Source organism: Fringilla coelebs, assembly GCF_963513975.1.
Source record: "Fringilla coelebs genome assembly, chromosome: 3".
In the NCBI taxonomy this organism is placed as follows: domain Eukaryota; kingdom Metazoa; phylum Chordata; class Aves; order Passeriformes; family Fringillidae; genus Fringilla; species Fringilla coelebs.
In genome coordinates, this window is record NC_140030.1 from 108601052 (window position 1) to 108613712 (window position 12661).

The window sequence follows — 12661 nt, forward strand, 5'->3', positions numbered from 1 at the left end:
CTGCAGAATTAAGCACAGGGAATATTAAATCTCATTGAACTGTGAAAGTTATTATGACACAAAACATACAAAAGAACAGGCTAGAAGTGTGCCATTAAGCTACGTGACATTAAGTTCTGATGAGGGTTTTCCATTTGTATCCTGTGCATGTGGGCTAATGCAAGAGGTGCAAACCAGCTGTGACTAATGCTAACAAATACTGCTGCTGTTAGGGCAGCAAAGCAGTTGCTATGGAAAAAAGCTTTCTTTTCCCACAATAACTTTTGATATAGTTTATTTTGAAGACTAATTTGTTGTCTTTTTCTCCCCCCTGCAGTGAGGACAAAAATACCTTCTTTTTGTAGGAAATGTGGGACAAACATTTTAGACATTCTTGAGTTCTCTGCAGATGTGAAAACAAAAATGGGTGACAACAGAATTCTTCCTTTTCTATTGTCTGTCAATATACATGTACAAAATTCTTAATTAGGATTTTATATGGATATAAAAACAAAAGCATTCTCCATATTTTTCTGCTTTGGAAGGTAAAAGCTATTCCACTCCCTATGACTGATGACAACTCTACTTTTTCTTTCCTCTCAACAGCAAAGATAAATGATAACTCAAAACTAGAGACTCTTCTTTATTGGATATTAATTATCTAATATTAGTGCTTGAAATCTGCAAACAAGTAAGGTTCTCCAACTATCCAACAAAAGCAGTATCCATCCTGCCCAACTCACAGTGAAGGATGACAAAATACAGAAGGCAAACAAACAAAAGAGTGGTGTTAAGAGACTGAGATAACAGATAGCTTTGAACAGTAAGGAATCATCTCAACTTGCCAGCTCTCTAGTCTTTGGTTGCCTGGCTGTGCATTGCAGGGACCAAGGCAGAAGGAACTCTTACAGGATGATCTGTGGGGAAGAAAAGAGAGTGGCCTGTGGATTCTGAGAGAGCATTTCCCCTATGAATAAGGCTGTAATCAGAGAACAGAAGAAAAAAATTAGGCAAGTGAATATGTTACCTCACTTGCACTGCACAAGCTGATGGCACAATAATATAAAGTGAATTACAATGGATGGAACAAGAAAGCTGTGCTCACTGTGATGGACAAGAGGCAGATGAGTGGAAGAAATGCAAAAGCTTGGCGAGAGTGTCTCAACAAGAATGATGAGTCAGGAAGATGATCTTACCTTCATCATGGAGCAGAGCTCATTAAAAAAAAATCAAATAAAAATGTCAAGAGAACAGTATCAGCAATATCAATAAGTCAGCTGGTTACACTGAAGGAGTGTTTTCATTATTTTTTCTCACTAAATATCTCAAGTAAGAATGACATCCATTTGGAAATAGACTGTAACAAATATCTATCAGGCAGGCAGGTAACTCTCCAACTATCAGGGAGATAAGGAGCAAAGATCATGTGGCTTCTTCAAAAACCTGGATAACATGGACAGTAAAGAACAGCAGTACTGCCGAGATTTTGCCAGAGCCTTCCTGGGTTGTGCTAAACCTGAGCCTCCTCCAGCAGAGCTTCAAGAGTGTCTGCACTCTGCAGTATCACACTGCATGTACCTGGGGCTGGGTTGTCTGTGTGCTCTGAGAATTAGGTAATGTGACACAGAAAATGTGGCTCTGCAGAAACTCCACTACGTGTGAGCTGAGTCTGTGTGAAGCTCCTTGAGGATGGCTGTTTTTTGAATGTGTACATCCCAAGACACACGAGGATACGAGCTGCCTCTGCACACAGCCGCTGTTTAGTACCCAGGTTCCATGAAACACAAAACAGAGTTTCAGAGCTGCTCACTGGAAATGTGGGTAAGAATCTCCCTTAAGGTGTAAGCCCAGCAGGACTCAGCATGTATTTCTGAGATTCTGTATTTTTTGCAAATTGGGCCCATCTAGTCTTCAACCTACAGCAGCCATGGACAACTAAGAGTTCCAGCAGGATCAGCTGCCTTAGTGTTCCCTGCAGATGTTATTTTGTCACTCCAGGGTTATCAGCACACCAAAAGAAGATGAAGTCTGAAATGGAAGCTCAAAGCCAAGCACACTGTGGTCACAGCTTGAATTAGAAGGTTTGTGGAAGCATGAGAAGCAAGCAGTGTGTGCTTTGCAAGGCAGGCATTTTAAGGCATGACACAATTGTCTCTGACTCTTCCAGGGATAAGTCTGCCACTGGGGTGGAGTTAAATTGCTTTTTGGGGTTGCATCACATGTGTTCTGTTCTTATAAACAGGAAAGGCCTGACTCAATACAGTGTTCTGTTAAAGCTCCTATTAGATGACCCACAAAAGAATAGCACATTTTGCACCTAGTTTTACTGATTTTGTCATGGTGAAGAATGACTCATTTTGCTAGTGACTGATTCCTACTTATTATTTACTAATCCTAAGTGTGAATGCAGATGATACTGTACATCACTGTTGCCTACAGATCCTGGAATACAAATTGAAACTGGTTAGCAAAACAAAATCCTAAATGACAAAGATTTGCAAAATGAGCCCTGGTTTTGAATCATGTTAATTACTGTGGCAATATTGTTGGTGGTAAGTAAGGTGTTGCAGAAGCAATACAACACACACCAGTACTGTCAGTGGGAGGATCATGACAGCTGTATACACTGAACAGAGTTGAAAAAGCATATAATTATGCAATTATTTAATCATATCAGGAGATATTTCTACACAGGATGCCCTTGGACACTGTACAAATGGCATCATTTCAATCACCTTTCTCCACTGGAAGAAACAAGGGGTCAGTCATGTGCTACTGGGATGAGGCTTGTCCACTAGCACTCCCAGCTGGTAACAGCCACTACCATGACAAGCATAAACAGCACTACCAGACAGATGCAAATTTGATCCAAAGGAACTGGCACAAGCTGAAACATCTCAGCATCTCAAGCTGCATAACAAAGGCAGTAATTACACAGCTCTTCATTAAATACAACCTTAGAGATGTCAAGTAAGGTTAGCTTGGCCCTTAAAATGTTTTGTATTGTGCTAGACTAAAGACCAGTATCATGATCTGATGAATGAAAAGTGATATACTAGATATATCTTTTTAATCTACTTTTTAATCTACATGCTTGCCCTATAAACAGACATTAGAATTTCCCCACTGACTGACTGCAGCTTGACCCAACAAATGAGGATACAAGTAAATAATGTACACCAAATCACCAGGAGAGATTTAAGACAAAAAAAGAGAAAGGTACCTGCATTTTTAGGAGACAAAATCCTTTTGAAAGTTATTCTTCCCTGCTGAACAGCTGTCAGTAATACAATGAAGCAGGAGTTACTGTGATCCAAGACAATATAGGTATTAAGATCACAGATCATATCAAAAGTGGACTTTCACAATGGGAACCACCTCCACAGATTCCCACACTTCTCACAGCAAATCCCCTCCTTTTCAAAATCTGATGACCCAGTTCCCTCCATTAACTTGCCACTGCACTCTGGTGACAAGGAACACGAAGTACACTGTGTTTTGACAGGCTTTTTCATACACTTACCTATGCTGTTGGGCTGAAAGTCACTGCCAGACTAGTAGAGAGAGAAAGCTGGAAAATGGACTTCCCATGATCCACAGAGTCATGACTTAGTTTGGCATTTTCAGCTTGGGCAAGGTGGTTTATGCCACTGGTTAGTCTGCCCAATACAGTCTTTCAGGTTCTTTTACACTAATGACAGACTGGTTGAACTGCCAGAACACTGGCAGCAGTATCCTGTAATAGAATTTTATGTTTGGAATTCTAAGACCCAAAGAAGACAGGGAAACACCTGCTCCCCTCAGGTTAAACAAAAGCTGGAAGAGTAAACTGATACAAGCAACAAGGCCTTGAAAGAAAAAAAGAACAGCTGGGAACCTGTGCATCCCTGACATGACTCACCAAGGTGACTGAGAACCATTACACTATGAAAATGAGGATTTGTCAGCAGCATCCTTGGGAGGGTGGGGAGCAGAACAAAACATCTGAACTTCCTTGTCACATCTGAAACTCAAGGTCACAAACTCACTTGTGTCAGATGAGCACACTGCATGGTAAGATGCTTGTCAGAGATGAAAAAACCTGTATTATTGAAAGACACACACGCTTTTACAAAAAGCAAGACTGGATGAGTTATTAATAGCAAGATGAAGAAACAGAAGCTGTAGAAATGATATTATTTCTTTACACCATGTTACCAGAGCAGATGGTGCAGATGGTATCACTGTCCTCTAGACCCACCAGCAGAGGAAAGCCTCAGCTTGTAGAATGAGACTTGTTGGAAAGAGAGGGAGAGAAGCACACAGTAATGCTATGCAGTTGCCTCATTTAACGCTGTCTGTGCAGAGAAGAGTCCCAAAATAAGGGGGTTTTGATGAATCATTTGATAGAAAGGAAATGTTCAAGTTTTCTTAACATTGCTACCAACTGACAAGGCTTTCATACCACAAAGATGCTCTGGGTGTCATAAATCTAATAATGTAGCTGTGTAATTTAGTGATTCTCAGGACAAAAAGTAGATTAGCTTTAACAGAACTTCCAGCTGAATTTAGATCTCCTGGTTGTTTTTTTTTTTTTTTTTCCTTTAGAAAAACACAAAGTTAAAATTTACACTGTAAATCCAGCATCTTCATGCCAAAGCCATATCTAAATATTTGCATGCAGATAGTATCACATATCAGAGATACTTTAGGTATTAAACAAGCCCAATTCCACCTGCCAGAAGATGGGCTATCCAGACTATTAATCCTGCATTACAAAGCATACTTTTGCAATGGTGAAATACAAGGAACAAACCTGACCCAATGATTATAAATTGATTGTAAGCTGGATTAGTTATTTATGAGAGGGTAGGTACAAAAAGGAAAAGGATGTTAGTGGACATGATAAAAGAGAATTCTTTCCATGAACTGTTTCCTAATTGATGCCATATCCTATCAGAAAATAGCTAAGATTATGAAATATGTGTATATCTACACATATATATACATGCACACAAATTCTCATTTTTGTGGCTTTATTTCTCCTTAAAATCCCACTTGGATACTGTAAATTATGGGACATTGAGTTCTTTATCTCTTTCTCCAAACTGAAAAATGAAACATTTATTCATGTTTGTAGGGTATTTTGTTTAAAATGAGCCTTGGCCCTAATTAAAGCTTTGAAGTAGTATAAAAGAAAGAATGGCCAAATAAGTATTTTTATCTTCTTAAAATGCTGCTAGAAATTCACATTAGGCCTTAAAACCCAGTGGAAGGAGGGGAATGAGCTTGAGCTACTTTTGTATATTAAATGTTGGCACAGATTTTCAGATCTGCTTTTTAGAAATGAGATCACAATCAAACGTAAAAAAAATCCTCAAACGAAGAAAAAGCCCTAAAACTGAGTGCAAGTTAGGTGCTAAAGGGTAATCTCCTAACATGCCCTCCAGAGTGAATCACCCTGCAAGTGTTCTGTGCAGGCTCCATCTTGTTTTTTGGTCCAGGGCATAATCACAGGAGAAGTATTTCAAAAGGCAGGAATCCTGCCTGGCTGCTTAAGCAGCACTAATCACACGTTTGCTGCGGTTACTCACGAATGTCATCTCCATGAGGAACACTGGGGAGTCAGATAAACAGAGAATTGTTAGCACTGGCTGTCCATGTGACAGTCCTGTCACCAGTCTGGCCCTTGGAGCCCTAGGATAATCTGCCTTATCTTAAAAAAAAAGTGTAACTTTGCTGATTGTGTTATCATCTGCAAGCAGCAAGCAGGAAACTAATTTGCACGTTTCTCAATAATTCTCATTCACACTGCTTAGAAAAGGCTGACTATAAACACTGAACAACAGGATGGGCTCAGAGAAAAGGCTTTTGAATCTGCCTGTAATAGTAGCTAACTCCCACTCCAGCCATTAAAAAAAAGGACTTTATGTTCAAGCTGTCATTCTTTCATTTTTATTATTATATGGAGGGGAACACTTGCTATTTCATATTTATTTAGGTTCCTATGTGCTGGCAGCTTTATTAAGCTAAAAAATAACACTTTTGAGAGAAAAATTAAAATACCTATAACAGTAGAGATATTTTTGTGGGGCAGTTTATATGGAATGCCCTAACATTCCCAACACTCCAGTTAGTTGCACAGTTGGTGTCCAGTTACTTATGGAATCATAGAATGAATCACAGAATAGTTTGTGCTGGAATTAACCTTAAAGATCATCTCATTCCAATGCCTTGGACAGAGACATGGACACCTTTCACTAGATCAGGTTGTTCCAAGCCCCACCCAGCCTGTCCTTGAGCACTTCCAGTAATGGGCATCCACTGGACAACCTGTTCCAGAGCCTCACCACCCCCACAGGGAAGAATCTCTTCCTGAAATCTAATCTGACCCCGCCCTCTGTCAGTTTGAAGCCATTCCCTCTTATCCTGTCACTCCACACCCTTGCAAAAAATCCCTCTCAAGCTCTCTTGTAGCCACCTTGGGGTACTGGATGGCTACTTTAATCCTTCAACATTCAAGAATCATTTTCTTAGACCCAACATTTATTCCTAAAAACCAAAACTTCCTACTTCTTTTTTATGTCCCAGTTGGTTTATTGACGTATAATGAACAAGGCAAAGAAATTAAAAAAAAAAAATTACCTTTTCCTGAACCTACAGGAGAGACTGCTGCTGACAAAAGCTGTTTTAATTTAAATAACACCCCTGGTCAATTTTCTCAGATATGGTAGGTGAAGATCTCTCTGTATACTCTCTTGGCATCTCTCAGAGCTCATAAGGATATCCTGAATCAGGTACAGTTTGGGTATTTCTATTAACTATCAGTGAGTGCTCCTCTGCACACATGGCCACAGTCCCTTAGAACACAAGGGAGTGTGAAGTTCTGGTATCTGCAGTGTTATAGATACATATTATAATATTGGCTTTTCACAAATATTAAAATGGATTCTCTATGTGTGATGTTAAAGTAAGTTTGTTACAAAGATATAGTTTTTATTTCTGTTGTTAATTAAGCTTAGACATAGTAGTGAAATAGCTACGCTTGTGTTAAAAATGTAAAAATGCTTGTGTTAAAGCCTGCTTGGATGGGATAGCATCCAGAGAACACAAGATGAGGACCCTGCTACTGATATTCCAACTATCAGCATCTGCTGTCTGAAGACTGTGGACCAAGGCCCAAAGTGGAAGTGAAAAGAAGCAGCCAAAATCACACCCAAGAGACAGACACACAAGCTCTAAAAAGGTGGAACCGAGGAGGGGCCATGTAAAATAGTTCCCACAATATGTAAACTAATTTATGGGTATGCATAAGGGTCTATGAATATGCAACAGGCTGATGTAAGGGAAAAGATATTTAAGGGGTGTCCCAAAAGGTGACAGTGTGCTCTTGGCTGAGTGCCAAGATGCACCTGGCTGTAACAAACTTTGCTCTATGGTCCTTGTCTCCTGTTGTCCTTTATTAAACTTTTTTAATTTTCACAGGAGAATGAACATGTTTTTCACAGCAGCAATAAGCTCCTTGGGTCTGGCAGCCTCCAGTGCTGCCAGAGCAGTGAAAACCCTCTACCAGCTTCATACAATGTCCTGTACATCTGATAGTGGGAAAGGACAGTGAACCCTGACCACTCTTCCACATCACACATTATGTTGAAAATTTCTGTAATTTCTCCCCTTAGGCTCTTTTTTTGAGACAGATGACAGGCATTTGTGACAGCTGGAGACAGCAAGCTCAGTAGTTCTTCACCCAGAAGCCGAGGCCTTTGATGATCCCTGTGGCTCTTCTCTTACACTTTCCAGTTCTGCTAAATATTTTTGATCAGACCTGCACAGAGTATTCAAGACAATAAAAACCAGCAGCTTGATGCAGTAGTGCACTGAGGCTCTATGGTTAGCTTTCTTGTACTTTCTAGTAATTTCTAGTGTTTTGATTTCTGATAGTGGGACAGCAAGTTAATTCTTCCATGGATAAACCACTTATAACTTCAAAATCTTACTCCTGAGGGCTAATAGCTAGCTTGGTCTTAAAAAAAGGGAAGTATTTTTATTTCACATTGAAAGTCCCATAAAGCCCTGAGAAATGTGTCTGAAATAACACCATCACAGTAAGAAAGTAATTTATCATTATCCTAATTAAGAAGAGCATGGATTTAAAAATGGATTGAAAAGCCTTAATTCTTTCTATGGGGGATAAGTCTAGGAAGGTCGGCCAGTGTTTTCATCAGTTCTAACCCTGTTCTAAGAGGAAACTACCTGCAACAGCATTCTGATGTGATAGCATTGTATGCCCTCTCCACAGCCTCCATAGTTTTAAGAGGAGAAGTGTAGGCAGAAGACACTAAAGGACAGCTTTACCATCGTGTATTCTTTCAAACATCACTCACATTACTTTCATTTGTGTCCTCTTTGCTTTACTCTCTATCTGAAATCCTCGGAAAATAGTGGAATGATTTCTCAGAAAGAGAGCTACCACTGCTTAGAGAGAGATCTTGGTAAAACTCAGATGTGCCAGACACTTAAATGCATACAAGCAGAACAGTACTTTCAAAGTGAATTAGCTTGAAAATAAAAATACATTCAAGTGCCCTCTTGGATTAGAACCCTACAGGCAATTTACAGCCTTGGCTCTTGCAGCTCACTGCACTTCTACTTCAAAACACTTTAGCTCCACACACAATAACAACAGAAGTTTTGAAATGTGATCTGCCCAGAAACAAACTCATCCTGTTCCTTTTATCTAAGATGAAGATGAGAAATGATAATTTATAAAGGTAAGATGTTTCGTTCAGACCCTTCCCTGTCTCTCTCAGAATTTTTCTGTTCACTGTGATGAGAATGGAGCAAAAGAACATAAAGGAACAAGGAAAGGGGGTATCCACTATGGATAAGAGGCTGTTTATACAGATCTTGGTGGCAGACAGGCTCCAAAGAGCCAGCACCAGCAAAGGAGCCACTGCTCAGCCCTGCCCTTGGAGCCACCTCTCTCCATGGAGCACACAAACTCACCCTCTCTGTTACCTGCCAGGATAAACTGCTGTGACTGCTCAGTTACACCAGCTAAGCCAGGCCTAAACACCCTGCTTTCCTTTGTCCAAGCTGCTCTCCAAAATCCCCTTCCAAAAGACTGAGACTCACAAGGCTTTTAGGTTGCTATTTATCTTCAGCTCATTCTTGCATTGTGAATAGTCTTGATGCAGTTCATGGCACTGTTGTGAAGGCAATTCAAATGAATCTAAACCCTTGCTCAATCAGTCAAGACAATTTTGAGTACAGCACAGGAGTTGAGATGAAGAGAATACCCTAGAAATCTCTATACATCAGCTCTCAGATAGATGGGATGAAGTTACTTAATAAGATTTTTAATATCTGAACACAGAATAATCTTTTAATAAGTTGGGTTGGTGGTGTTTTTTTTGTTGTTTTGTTTTGTTTTGTTTTTTAAAGAATAAATCTTCCAGTAAAAAAATCAGCAAAAGCTACAGAATAAAGAACACCAGCCCTAATCTTAGATGTCCTGAAAACAACTTGAAATGTTCTTAGACAAAATGGAATCTGTGAGAAAAAGAGAGAAAGCTTCCTTCAATACCTCAAAGGACTAGCAATGGTGACTACTTTCAAGCATGCAATTCAGGTTAAATAATAATATATTGCAGTCACCAGATGGGTCACTTACAAAAGGAAAGTAGAGTCAATCTGTAAAGCCTCTCTGAGTGGTGTCACTGACATAATTATTATTGGCAAATCAAACCATAGTGGGGAGATAAGAAGCAGATCACAAAGTTTGCATTACTTTTTCTTCAGAAATTGAGACTTTAAATAAAAAAACTAAATTAAATACAGTATTTTTTCTGTAAGATTTATGGAAGAACATAGTTTACATTGAAGACAAAAAATTTAATTTTTTTAGGTTGCTGGACTAGAAAAAAGAAATCTTTTCTAGACTTCTCCACTCTGGGAAGACTTTTTTTTTTTTAATACTCCCAAGAAAAATAAACCCTGAAGAGAAACCTCCCCTTGCATTTCTCTGGCTTGAAACTGCTTTTTTGTTTTAAATGTAAGACGATTGTACCATAAGGAATGCAAGGCTTTGTGTTGAAGGTAACACTGCATGCAGCCTACAAACTAACAAAGCAGACAATCAGATAAAACCAAAAATGTCAGATGGAGCCTGCCTGAATTTATTTGCTAATGGCAAACTAGAAATTTCTGTTTTGTGCCAGTAGTATCTCATAAAACATTCCAATACATTCTTAGAAAATGGGATTAAAAATATTATGCAAAAGATCATTTTACTAAGCTGAAACCTCTGTGTGTGGTAACTGATATAAATCTGTGATGCAGCTGTATTTGCCCCAGAAAAACTGTTGAAATCTCAATGTGTGTGTGTTTCCATCATTAAAAATCCCAGGCCAGCAGACAACACACTTGGTTAAGCTTTTCCAAAAATCAGAATTAGTTTTCCTTTTGAAAAAACCCTCATGTGAGAACAAGTAAAACACAGCATTTCTTTTAATTGTGAAACAAGTAATTGCTGATGTGATTAAAATTCTCTATATCAAATTCTTTTAAGGTATCTGTGAGAAGAAGAGCATAGTTACAGGACCTTTGGTGGCCATCTCTCTGTTTACTCACCCATCTCTTGCCTGGTACTGCAGACTCCTGTCCCATATTTTTCTAACTCTATGGTCACAGTTTTCAAAGCATTAACATCTGTTTCTGCAAAGCCGAGGTAGTTATAAGAACCCATATTGATTACATTCTTGATAGTCCTTCCTGTAAACCTGTAATTAAAGCAAATTTTGAACAACAGTGCAATTTTCCTTCCAATCCCAAATGAAAAGAAAAAAATCCCCAGATTTTGCCACCAAATTTTGTTCCAGTGTCCAGTTCCTACTTGCAAATTTACAATCCTCATACTCTAACAGATCAAATTTTTTTCTAGCCTTCCTCTTTTCCTAACTAAGTACTTCTTCATGGTCAGAGTGCCTTCTAGAAGTCACACTGTAGATGGCAATATACTGGTGTGGGATCACTGGCTGCTTTTATGGATTTAAATAACAAACAAACAAACTTATGACTTTATTTAAGGAACAACTTCCAGACATTAATTTTTCAAGCAAATTGTCAACTGCTTCCCTTAAGTCACCAGTGTTCTCATACACACACAGAACTTAAACTTAATGAAAATATGGGAAACACATATATGATACATTCTCAATAAGCTCAAATATAGCCAACCTACACATTGTCTATGCTGTGAATTCCCATAGCTGTATAATTCAGCTGCAATACACCAAAACTTTCAAGCTGCAATCTGCTTAAAACCCACTGCCAAAGACTTACGATGAAGGCAAGAAGCCACATTCATGCAGTGCAAAAAATTATGATATAAAACCTAACCAAGGGATAAAACAAATTTTGTTGTAATATTCAGAGTCAAGGTCTGTGTTCATAAATTGTGTGTGAGCAGTCTGTGCTGACACAGCCAAACCCATTTGCAATTGGGTTAGAAATCTATACTGCATCTCCAAACAAGTACTCAGAAGAAAAAGGTCAGATTGTCAGCATGGTGCTGACTGCAGAAAGAAACATGCTCATGGATATCAGACAAGGATCTGGACACAACTTTCTGTGCTTTGCAGAGGTGTCAGGAGTATGCTCATGAGGCTGAGAGCAGCAGAGTGTAAGATGACTCACCTAAATGTCCAGTTGTAATCATCTGTAACACGTTCCATGAGGTCAAACTGCGGCCCAGGGACGCTGCAAATGGGACGGTTCCAGTTATCCCGTATTCTCAAATAGAGGTTCCTGGTGTAAAAGTTCTCAAAATCTTGATAAAGTGGCACAAAATCCTGGTTTGAAAACATGCACAGGGTTATGTTGCTGTGAAAATATCTCCTTCTGTACCCAAGTCATTCCTATTAACAAGGAAAAACTGATTCATCAATAAACAGAGAGCCACAGCAGCCACATGGTGCTGTGTCACTTACAACTCCAAACAGCAATACTGCATACTTACTATAATACTTTTAATATACTTACTATAATACTTTTAATATACTTACTATAATACTTTTAAAATACAATGTTGTATTTCTTAGAGGGTAGAGTATTTTATTGCTGTTTAAAGATTGGGGGATCTTTGGCTTTTTTTTTGGTTGGTCAGGTTTTGGTTTTTTTTTTTGAAATGGTAAACAAGTTGGTCTAACTCTCCCTATATATCCTGAAAGTTGGGAATGGAAAAAAAAAAAAAAAATCAAGAAACCAATTTCTTCAAATTGAGCAGTTTTCTATGTGTGGAGCAGGTTGCAGAAAAGTAGGATAAACAACTCACTACATTTCATGAAATGCTGGATACATTAGACAAAAGCTAGTCCAATATATGTGATTTGGGCCTAGGGTGGAGATGCGAACATCCACTTAAGGCAATTTTTTTGGTTGAGAATTAATGAATATCCACGGCTTTTACTTTTAAAGAAGTATAATTAATTTATGGATATTAAATTTAAACAAAGCTTTGTATGAAACAGCAAAATATGCACGCTGGGCACTGCATACAATAAACTGATAAAATAACAGGGTGTGCAGTTAACATATGTGGGAAAATTAAATAAACATGTAATCCATAGTGAAGGACAAAAAAATTTAACTGGCACAACTGGAATTAACAAATGGCCAGATCATGAAGTGAATCGAAAGCAAT

At 38.6% G+C, this 12661-nt stretch overlaps 1 protein-coding gene across 1 annotated transcript in view; it reads right to left on the reverse strand.

Annotated features, from left to right (window-relative positions):
* The window catches only part of SPTLC3 (serine palmitoyltransferase long chain base subunit 3), a gene marked incomplete at its 5' end in the record, with an annotated part of 79459 nt that overhangs the window by 35864 nt on the left and 30934 nt on the right, over positions 1 to 12661 (reverse strand). The window contains 2 exons of the mRNA XM_084202159.1: positions 10591 to 10739; positions 11656 to 11810. Of these exons, the coding sequence (XP_084058285.1) occupies positions 10591 to 10739; positions 11656 to 11810 (304 nt within the window). The remainder of the gene's footprint in view (positions 1 to 10590; positions 10740 to 11655; positions 11811 to 12661) is intronic.